At 35.7% G+C, this 12,275-nt stretch overlaps 1 protein-coding gene across 1 annotated transcript; it reads left to right on the top strand.

The window, feature by feature from the left end:
- The first annotated feature begins 10,157 nt into the window (after window positions 1-10,157).
- LOC116105063 (aspartyl protease family protein At5g10770-like) lies at window positions 10,158-12,275 on the top strand. Its single transcript, XM_031391484.1, has 3 exons — window positions 10,158-10,568; window positions 10,736-11,158; window positions 11,249-12,275. Exons 1-3 carry the CDS (start codon window positions 10,400-10,402, stop codon window positions 12,085-12,087), a joined length of 1,431 nt encoding a protein of 476 aa, XP_031247344.1. The 5' UTR covers window positions 10,158-10,399; the 3' UTR covers window positions 12,088-12,275.

Here is a 12,275-nt window from a genome sequence, read left to right as displayed (position 1 = left end):
AATTAGTGTGATCAAGTAAAAATAATCAAACTTCAACCAACATTGTTTTACGAAACAGAAAGAACCAGCAATGATTTAGAAAAAGATGCTACAAAACCATGAAACAATATGAAAATAAATAAAACTAAAAAAAAAGGATGAAAGAAAGAAACATTAGTCTTGGGTACAACGTCTGTACATATCACAATCAGTGACAATTTTATATTAATTGGTTAATATATTCACATTATGTAATGTATGTTTGTTCTTTTTACTTATTTTAATCCTTAATATATTACTATATGTAATTCTATATATACATTGTATTGAATAATAATGACATAGAAAAGAAAAAGTTTTTGAAGATACTACTCACAAAGACTCTTAGATAGTCGAATGATTCAAAAGACTTTTAAACGTACTATTCAAAAATTTGAAGTTCAAGTCTATTTTCAGTTTTTATAAATGATTATTGAATTTGTATCCAAATGATATTTTTATAAATTGACTCGACCGAAACATCCCTTATCATTTAAAAAAAAAAAAAAAAAGGGTTCTTGAAGATTGTAGCATTAATCCACGACTAATAAAGGAAAAATGCTGTCGTCCACTTAAAATTTTGGATAAGTCCATAGTCGTCCACTCATAGCTCACAGTTGACTTGCCTCCTATGGACGACACTTTGCAATCCACTATTGGAACTGTGAGCTTTTCGTTTTCGTTTGAGTTATACGGACCAATTAATTATTACTTAATCCTTCACATTACAGAAATAAGTAAGTGGCATTTGCATTGTAGTGGCGGCCAATATTTCCACGAGTTTCACTCGGGTTTTGTTTACTTTTAGGCCGAACGACTTTCACCCAGCCAAATTTTGTCATAAACATAGATCGGCTATTGTTTTAAATACAAGGATATTATTGTTAAATTTAGTTAAATAAGGGTAAATTGAAAAATATTAATATAAATTATTTTAAAATGAGGTTATTATTGTCTAAAATTTTTATATATAAAGGATAAAATTATAACAAAAAAGATAACCTTATAATCTCAGATACCTAAGAAAATGAAATTAATCATTACCTCCAATTTATCAATAGTGACTACTATTGATATTTGAAGATTACCGGAATCTTATATTACTTGATAACCAAATGTGGTAATTAAATATAGATGATATTATCACAATAATCTGATATTACCGTCAACCAAACGCCCCTAAATGTTGGGTTGTGCGGTGAATCTCTTAGCCCTTGGGATGCTTCATGCGTGCCAGCTCTCCACCAATTACTCTCAAATCAGACGGCAGGATCCTTCCATGTGGCATCACCCTAACCAGAAATTTCTCCATCAAGATCGGCTACTCCAAGTACAGTGGTTGAGTACTGTCTTAGGTATGGCACACCTGATGCAAATCCACTGTGGAAGTATAAAAAGGGGAAGCCATTTCCATTTCAAGGGGAATCCTTCCGCCAAACACACTCACACAAGAAAAAGTCAACTTAGAGAGGGAAAAAAGAGAATAACCTAAAAGTTCAACTCGCTGCGAACGCATTTGTCACTTAATACCTTGTAATTGTCTTGAGTATAGAGAGAACACTAAACAATAAAATAACAGATGACATACCCTTGATGATTAACTAGCCAAACCTTTTTAAAAATTCTACCTTGTTCCTTATCATTTTTAAACCCACTTATTTCTTGTTTACGATCTGTTCATCCCCATTCGCTAATTGATCACGACCACATACCTATCTAACTCGATCCTGCCAAGGTCGATTTAGCCTCGCTAGTTGTTGCGAATTTTCATAACAACGTTTTGAAATAAAAAACCTTACAGAGTTACAATGAAGGAGATGAAGGTTAAAGTGGCCCAAGTATGTGACCCATGCTTAGAACTGAAACACTTCTTATTTTCTGCTACATATTTGGGGACGACCAATACAAATGACTTTTCATTTCTACTAAATCTTTAGGGCCGACCAATCCAATTAACTTTCTTAATCTAATTGGGCTTTGATCAAATTGGTGGGTTTTGCTCTAATATGTGTTTGCTTCCAGTGTCGTGAACCTTTTACAGTGATAACTGGCATTTGCAGTAGCTCACAATTCTAGGACACCTCACATTTTTTTTTTTTTATTTTTTTTATTGAGGATGTTTCGGCTAGCTTACGTGTATCTCGACTAATCTCTTGACCTTGACCAAAACTTATGAAATAGGGCAAACCTTGTAGTTTATGGTCAACAATATTAGCAACCGTTCTTGTAATTTGAACTTGAGACCACAGAGAGAGCAAACCCTTTGACCCCAAGCTTTTACCACTCACATTTTGATGGTGCTTGAATGCTTTGACCCCAAGCTTTTACCACTCACATTTTGATGGTGCTTGAATGCTAGGTTTGAATCCCTTTACCACTGCTTTAAAAATCTTAACACTATTCAATAATTATTAGGTTTAACTTTCTTTATTGAACTTATACAAATAAAATCTGCTTTATGAAAAGCTTGTGTGAAGTCAGTGCATTTATGTGCTTGTTCACTCAAAATTGATAAAGAAGACACTCTAGATCTAGAGATCTTATAAGGAAAGAAGAATTACGTAAATCATTATTCCTGATGAAGTACCTGAGACATGGCCCTGGTGAGATCGTAGAGAATGGAGACAAAAGTTAATCTTCAGATGAACAGTCAATAATGGTCTCAAATAACTGTGGTTAAAACAAATTAGATACAGTACGCAGACCAAATCCAACCCAAAGAATTAATAAAAGAACAACTTGAATTACTTTAGGGGATGTTGTTTGAGTCATTTATCAGGTTTTCTCCGTAGAACTCTGATCTTTTTTAGCAGTGAAAATGTTATTACTTAAAAACATTTGGGTGTACATTATTTTTGAGAAATATTAATGCAGTGGATTTAAGAATACTTTCACCAAAACAGTTGCACCTATAATTATTGGATTTAGTGACCAATGGACAATAGTCAGCCACGCAGATGCACACGGGTTCAATTTAGTATACATTATTTTGTTGTATGAGTGTGTGATAACAAGTCATAACAAATGCATCCATTGTAACGAGAACGGTGTGTGAATATTACAATAATATTAACTTTGTTGGATGTAATCTGGATCAATCGTATGTGTTATTTCTCTTACTAGCTCGTCATTTGTGTGATTGCTTGTTTTCTTTGATTCCAAAAGCTCTCTAATTCGTACAATAATTAAGCCTTCATCTTCAGTTGCTTATATAGGGACTGCAAAGATACAGCAGAGAGTGTGAGTTTTAGTGAGCTGTAAGAAACAAATTCCATATCCACCATGTACCTCAGGTTTATCATCCTGGTTTCACTTATTTGTTTAAGCCTTCTTTGTTCATCGAGCAACACTTATGCTGAACAGCTGAGTGAATTAAGCCACCACTCTGATAGCCACATTGTTTTGGTCCAATCTCTACTGGCATCTACTGTTTGCAACCGTTCGCCACCAGGTCATGCATAATACTATAACTAGTATGTTCTATCAATAGATAAATCTCATCTCTCTGTAAGTTACAATTTGCACTTGAGAACATGTAAAAATTTCTCTTTATTTTTACTTGAGTTGTGATCTTATGATACTTACTAAAACCCCGCATGTTTGTGTAATTCAGTTTCCAGGAAAGCGACTACTCTAGAAGTAGTAAACAAGTATGGGTCATGCTCTCAACTTACACAAGGGAAATCAAGCACTCCCTCTCTCTCCCAAATTCTACTCCAAGACCAATATCGAGTTGAGTTAATTCATTCCAGGCGGCCAACCAATCAATTAAGACACAAGAGGAGTTTACCATCCCTACGATATCAGGTAATACTGTTGGAACTAGAGGCAATTACTTTATTAAAGTGAGCTTAGGTACCCCAAAACAGAGTGTTTTACTCGTAATTGACACTGGTTGCGGCATCACCCGGACTCAGTGCAAGCCCTGCCCAAAAAATGGTTGCGCTAAGCAAGTGGATCCTATATTCGACCCATCCAACTCCAAATCGTATAAGAGTATTTCATGTAGCTCATCATTTTGCAGTCAAATTAATGGTAATTCCATTGAAATTTTGTTAGTACTACTACAGTACTTGCTATTTTATTGTATTTTCCATCAACGAAATTTTGTTATTGTCCTTGCAGGAGGCAATTGCTCTACCGAAAAAGCTTGTCCCGTAAGTTTTAATTACGTCGACGGTTCTTCAGTGTTCGGCTCCTTTGCAACAGAAAAGTTAGTCATAGATTCAGCAGACAACCAACCGCAATTTACTAAGCAGAATTTTATTATGGTTTGTGCACGCAACTTCACTGGCGACGACGAACGAATGGTCGGGATAATAGGTCTCGATCGAAATGGATTATCTATTATATCACAAACTTCCTATTTGCTCAAAAACTACTTCTCATATTGTCTGCCTACTTTCTTCGGCTTCAGTACTGGATATATAGGTGATTAACCTCACACAATTGACCACAGACTCTGAAAGTTACGATGTTGAGATAACTGGACTGAGTCTTGGCGGACATAAACTACCGATTGACAGTCAGGTTTTTCAAGAAAGCTGGAGGGACTATTGACTCCGGCACAGTCATTTCATGTCTGCCACCCACGGCTTACACGGCTCTAAAGTTAGCATTCCGTAAGAAGATGTCGAAATATAGGATGGTGAAACCGAGTGCCTTTCTGGATACATGTTACAATTTTAATAAGTATGATACCATTACAATACCAAAGATGTTGCGTCCGTTTGTTTTATTATTTTAGATAGGATTTTAGGAATAATATTGGGTAATTAAATAGGGGAATTCCGAGGTAAAATTTAAAAATTTATAAAAAACCCCTAGGTTTGCTAATTTAATAAACACCCCGATATATAAAATTTTTGTAAAATGACAAAAACACCCCCACCACCCGCAGTGCTAGATTCCGACCACCACTGTTGGAATTTGTCCGAAAAATTGTGTAAGGACACATACCGGTTGGATCTGGTGGGTATGGCGTCAATATGGCCTTTTTCGGCCGGATCCACCACGGATCTGGCTAAAAAAGGCCAGATCTACGGTTAGATGTGGCCGTTGATGGCCGCAAAAGTCCATCTTTGGTCGTCATTGTCGGTCAACGATGGCCAAGGTTTGGTCGTCGTTGTCGGTCAACGATGGCCAAGGTTTGGCAGTCGTTGACCGTCAACAACAGTCAGATCTGGCTTTTTTTTGGTCAGATCCACTGTGGGTTTGGCAGGAAAAAGCCAGATCGGTGAATTACTGGCAAGTTTCGGTCGTGGTGTAGGTCGTTGTTATAGATTCCAGCTACCACTGAAGATGGTTCCCAGAATCTGGCGAGTATGGGTTGGTGGGGGTGTTTTTGTTAATTTTCAAACTTTTTTTGGGGGGTATTTAATGAAATTAATAAACTTAAGGGGTCTAAACAATTAAAAAATATAGTAATATTTCTCAAATAATGTGCCGAACAATATTTGGGGAATAAGATTAGGAAATGTTCTTTAAAGGTGGTGTTGAACTGAAGGTGGACGTGACATGAATTGTGATCCCCTTCAAAGAAGACCTGACAGAAGTGTGCTTAGCCTTTAGTATAAATCCTACTGAAGATGATGGGGGATTTAATTGGGAACATTCATCAACAAGGGATGGAGGTGCACTATGATGTTGCTGGAAAAAGGATAGGTTTGGTCCTCGTGCTTGCTAAAGGAGTATTAATATTAATCACATTGGATGAAAGAAGTTGTTAAAAGAATATTAATATTAATGGAAAAACTTCAATTTATTTCATTAGTGTTGTGATTTTTGCAAGTGTACGAAATCGTGCAAGTAATAAAATATAAGTATACGGATGTCGAACTCTAGGGAATTATTACTATCAATTATCAAAATTAACCATTCTATTACTATTTGATTAAAGAAAATCTTGGGAAAAATTCTAAACTAAATTAAACAATGAAAACAAATTAAAAACCTGGAAAATATAGACCTAAACAAAAACTTTGATTTTACGCAAGACGATTAAACCTAGGGCATGGACTTTGCACGAACTCTACTTATACATGTTGATAATTTATGCTAACCTTATTAAGCCTTTTCTATACGTCAAACTCCCTAAAATTCTAATAACTTTCTCTCTAACAATTATTAAATTAACTCCTAATTACTAACTCGAATTATCTCTAAATTAGATTTAAGTATTAGAAGATCATTAACCTCTATAAAGTTTACCGAAACCTCATAAAATGCGGTAACCTATCGCTAGCGTTTACTCTACTTATACTAAGTATCATCTCTCTATCTCAACCTAGTCCATTAATTCATTCAATTCTCAGGCCCTTAAGAATTAAGAGCATTAAACACAATAATAAAACTTAGAAAGAATGTTTAATAAAGATTAACAAAAATATATCAACATATAATAATAGAGACTGGGCTACAACTTAGCCCTGGAGAATAAATTTTGTTCATAATCAACATGAAAGAAACAATCATCTTTATTAAATTAACAAACATAAGTTTAAGACAAAAATAAGAAGAGCTTCTCTATATTTTGAATCAAAAGCTCCAGAAATTCTGTCTCTTTGATCTTCTCTTGTTGTTAGCCTTCTCTAATCCTCTCCCATTCTCCCCTTAAAATTAGCTAAAGACTTATATTTATACTCATAGGGTATTAGGGTTATGTTTCCCCCTTTTCTATTTAGCTTAGAACTCCTAATTTCCAAAATACCTATCATAAAACGGATGCAGATTTTTCCAGAAATCATGGTTGTGTCGCGGCATTATGTCGAGGCATTGATGGTTCTGCTGTAAAACCCTTAAATTATCCAAAATCTACTGTGCCTCGGCATTATGCTGAAGCACTGAAAAGACGGTGATTTTGAGCATGACAACGTTCGAATATGGACAAGTGGTAAACATAAGAAACTTAGAGCTTCAAATAAGCTTTCCAATGGTCCAAGAATCGTCTCAATTAGAGCTCTACAACTCTAGTTATTGTCGAAATACCGAAGCATGTTCAAATTGGAGCGTATTCCAAGATTTTCTCTTCAACTTTAAAACATTATAACTTCTTCAATTTAGGTCCGATTAACGAACCGTTTGTTCCTGGTCGTCACTTATTCCATCTCCAACGTTATTCGTCAACTAAATTTCATCTTTAAGCATTGAAGACATGACAATACTAAAAACATACCCGTGATTCCGTAAAAGACAATTGTAAAATAATTAAACCAAATTACTCAATTTAAACCTAATTTCCCACAAATAATCTCCATAAACCACCAAGTAAATATGTATTTTCAAGCTGTTATCAATTGCTCAATTAAACTGTTGGCAGTGGAGGCTCTTCCTATGTGTTGCTCATTTTTATGTCTCTTTGGGGTATAAACTCAAAGAAGTAGTGGAAAGGCCACATTCTTACTTGTATGGTCATATTCTAAGATTTCCAATTATGACTCATTCTACCCCAAAATATGTTGGCGTGAGAAGTGGTTTCATTATTCTGAAAAATTGAGGAATCCATTCCCACACGTTGCTTTTGATCATCACTTTTAATTCTCCACTCTTTTCCTTCGTTTTTGCTGGGACCAATTTTGGTCACTCTTGCTAGTTGAAAATGTGTATGAACCAAATACAGTGGATATTATCTGGCCCCTGCCACCATGAAATGAAACTTTCGTCTTTCGTTATTTTCTTATTTCTTCAAGCTAACAATAGACCATCAAACAAAGAATCTTTGTGCACCAATATAAGCAGTGTTGCTCATTCAACATATTTAGTAAGAATGTGCTTATGGAGTTTCTCTTACCATGTGTTGCTCATTTTCATGTTTCAGGTCTAAACTCAAAGTAGTGGAAGGGCCACATTCTTGTATATTCTAAGGTTTCCAATAATGGCTAATTCTACCACTAAACATGTTGGCATGAGAAGTGGTTTGATTATTCTGAAAAAGTGAGGAATCCATTCCCACACGTAGCTTTTGATCCTCCATTCTTTTCCTTCTTTTTGTTGGGACCGATTTCGGTCTCTCTAGCTGATTGCAAATGTGTATGAAACCAAATACAATGGATAATATCTGGCCCCTGCCACCATGAAATGAAACTTTTGATTGTGCTAGTCAGTGGCTCGCTCAAATAATGGACGGTGTGTTTAAGTTTTAGTGGGACTAGCGATGAAAATGTGTCTATTTTGTTGGGGAATATTCAGCAAAGAGTAATAAATGATGTTGCTAATGGGAAATATAGATTCTCAAATTTTTTTGATTCACATAAATATGAACAAGGGAGAAATATAGATCAATTCAGAAAAGAATGGCCAATATGAAAACCTAAAAACTCGACATGACATATCACTTATTTCTCGTCTGATTCTATAAGGTAGCATTCCGCTTTTGATAATGACAATACTCTGTTTTTATTAGCTGGAATTAAGCTTGAGATATGATCAATGTTTTAAGGGGGAATTGCTTCACCATATGTTGCAGATATCACTCTGGGTGCTTCCTTGCAGAAGTTGAGATGTCACATCATAGCATATGTTGCAAATATCTCTCTCATGTGGTTCAAAACTTGTCAACCCAATAAAGATTAAGCTTTGAAGAACAAAATGCAGAAATACTGGACTCAGTTAACTCAGGGCCCTCCACCAGAAATACTGATATGAATTATGAAGTGATTGAGAATTACTTTGACATGGCCGGCAATTCCATCGACTTTGCTATTTTTATTTCTTCAGCACTTGACAGCTCGAGAAATATTAGATCAATTAGTTTGAGTTGTAATTTATCACTGAAAACAAAAGTGGAAATGCAACAAACGAGGCTTTCTCTTTATTGTTCAAAACAAAAGTGGATAGCATCCCATGCAATCCAATCTAGAGGTGTGCTTCTCTGTTTTTTTATGCCTTAGTTGTTTCAGTGCCAAACAAAGATCTCTCTAGAGGTTCTAAGCAAGTATGGTCCATGCTTTACTCTAAATCAAGGCAAAGTAAAAACTCCAAATTACTTGAAAATGCTGCGCAAAGACCAAACCCAAGTCAAATACATTCAATCCAGAATCTTTAAGCCAAGAAACTCCGGTACTGATGATGACCATTTAAGGCAAACACAGGCCATCACAATCGGTACTCAGCCAATTCAATTTGAAGGGATATCCAGCCAGTTCTATATAACTATACCTGGGCACGCCAAATCAAGATGTTCTTCTTTTTGACACTGGTAGCCCCATCACTTGGACGCACTGCACGCCATGTCTAACTTGCTTTAAACAAAAAATGGAAATGCAACACACGAGGCTTTCTCTTTATTGTTCAAAACAAAAGTGGATAGCATCCGATGCAATCCAATCTAAGGATGGATTTGATTGGATAATACTTTGGATTATGGATTATCCAATTGATAAATTTTAATATGGATGTTTAATTTTTTTTTTTTTTTAATTAATTTTTCAAGTCTTCATATCAATTTTTGTATTTTAAGCCTAAGTAATTGTCAAAATTTTAATTTTCCTTCATACTAATTGGTATTTTAATAAGTATTTGATAAATATTTAAAAATTTATAGTAATAATATTAATTATTAGTAGGTGTAATCTCTAGCTTAATCTAGATCAGACTTCTCTAATCTATCAGAATCTAGTTGAATTATTGAATTCTAACACTTATTTTGGTCGTAAAAGGCAGTGAAATATTTCACCATCTTTTGTGGCCAAAATCAACGTCGGAATCCAGTTATTTGACTTTTAAGTGTATTACTTAAGAGGTCGTGAGTTAGAATTTCTCCGACTACTAATAAGAAGTAACTATAGGAAACTTACTTGGCCATTAACTTCAGGGTTTTGGAAGAATAGTCAATATGTGTGCAAATTGACCCAAAAATCTTGAACAAAAAAAAAAAAAAAAAAAAAAAATTATGAAGTGATTGGGAATTACTTTGACATGGCCGGCCATTCCATGATGAACTTAACTATTTTTGTTTTTTCAGCACTTGTCAGCTTGAGAAAAATCGGATCAATTAGTTTGAGTTATAATTTATCTCGAAAAAAAAAAGTGGAAATGCAATACACGAGGCTAAGGAACCGTGTGTTTGATGGGAAAGGTAATAATTTAATTCGAGTATTTCCGGGCCCGGCTGCAACATGAAACTCGGCATGTAAAACATAGTGGATTGGATAGGATCCGATGCAATCAAATCCATTCTTAAAATCTAAGGATGGGTTGGATTGAATTTTTGTGGATAATAATTTTAATCATGGATCATCCAATTCAGAAATTTTGATTCCAAATGCTCTCTAGTTCATACAATAATTAAGCCTTCATCTTCAGTTGCTTATATAAGGACTGCCAAGATACAACAGAGAATGTGAGTTTTAGTTAACTGTAAGAAACAAATTCCATATCCACCATGTACCTCAGGTATATCATCCTGGTTTCACTTCTTTGTTTAAGCCTTCTTTGTTCATCAAGCAACACTTATGTTGAACAGCCGAGTGAATTAAGCCACCACTCTGATAGCCACATTGTTTCCGTCCAATCTCTATTGCCATCTACTGTTTGCAACCGTTCGCCACCAGGTCATGCATAATACTATTACTAATATGTTCTATCAATAGATAAATCTCATCTCTCTGTTAGTTACTATTTGCACTTGAGAACATGTAAAAATTTCTCTTTATTTTACATTGAGTTGAGATGTGATCTTATGATACTTACTAAAACCCCGCATGTTTGTGTGATTCAGTTTCCGGGAAAGCGACTACTCTAGAAGTGGTAAACAAGTATGGGTCATGCTCTCAACTCACACAAGGGAAATCAAGCACTCCCTCTCTCTCCCAAATTCTACTCCAAGACCAATATCGAGTTGAGTTAATTCATTCCAGGCGGCGCAACCAATCAATTAAGACACAAGAGGACTTTACCATCCCTTCGATATCGGGTAATACTGTTGGAACTGGCGGCAATTACTTTATTAAAGTGGGCTTAGGTACCCCGACACAGAGTGTTTCACTCATAATTGACACTGGTAGCGGCATCACTTGGACTCAGTGCAAGCCCTGCCCAAAAAATGGTTGCGCTAAGCAAGTAGATCCCATATTTGACCCATCCAAGTCCAAATCATATAAGAGTATTTCGTGCAGCTCATCACTTTGCAGTCAAATTAATGGTAATTTTACTGAAATTTTGTTAGTACTACTACAGTACTTGCTATTTTATTATAGTTTCCATCAACGAAATTTTGTTATTGTCCTTGCAGGAGGCAATTGCTCTTCCGAAAAAGCTTGTCCCGTAAGTTATAGTTACGTCGACGGTTCTTCACTGTCCGGCTCCTATGCAACAGAAAAGTTAGTCGTAGATTCAGCAGACAACCAACTGCAATTTACCAAGCCGAATTTTATTATGGTTTGTGCACACAACTTCACTGGCGACGATGAAGGAGTGGTCGGGATAATGGGTCTTGATCGAAATGGATTATCTGTTATATCACAAACATCCTCTTTGTTCAAAAACTACTTCTCATATTGTCTGCCTGCTTTCTTCGGCTCCAGTACTGGATATATAACTTTTGGCAAGACCAATAGTTTCACAAACAAGGTGATTAACTTCACACCATTAACCACAGACTCTGAAACTTATGATGTTGAGATAACGGGACTGAGTCTTGGCGGACATATACTACCGATTGACAGTCAGGTTTTCAAGAAAGCTGGAGGGACTATTGACTCGGGCACAGTCATTTCACATCTGCCACCCGCGGCTTACGCTGCTCTAAAGTTAGCTTTCCGTAAGAAGATGTCGAAATATAAGATGGTGAAACCGAGTGGCTTTCTAGATACATGTTACGATTTTAGTAAGTATGATACCGTTACAATACCAAAGATGTCAATATTCTTTAAAGGTGGTGTTGAACTGAAGATGGACGTGACAGGAATTGTGATCCCCTTCAAAGAAGACCTGACAGAAGTGTGCTTAGCCTTTAGTCCAAATCCTACTGAAGATGATGGGGCTTTAATTGGGAACATTCAGCAACAAGGGATGGAGGTGCACTATGATGTTGCTGGAAAAAGAATAGGGTTTGGTCCCCGTGCTTGCTAAAAGATTATGTTGAGAATCAAGCTGGCAATATGAGGTCGCAAAGTTTGTTATATTTAGTTAGTTAGTTAGTTAGTTGTTTTATAAAAGTTAGTTAAGCAGTTAGTTTATAACAGAATGTATATAGAGCTTTGTAACAGAGCAGAAAAGTAGTTGAATTTGATATTCATTTTCCAGAATTCACCTTCACG

This window comes from Pistacia vera, unplaced genomic scaffold (genome assembly GCF_008641045.1).
Source record: "Pistacia vera cultivar Batoury unplaced genomic scaffold, PisVer_v2 Contig491, whole genome shotgun sequence".
Lineage (NCBI taxonomy): Eukaryota > Viridiplantae > Streptophyta > Magnoliopsida > Sapindales > Anacardiaceae > Pistacia > Pistacia vera.
The sequence above is the reverse complement of the archived record's forward strand: the minus strand, read 5'-3'. Positions and strand labels throughout refer to the sequence as shown.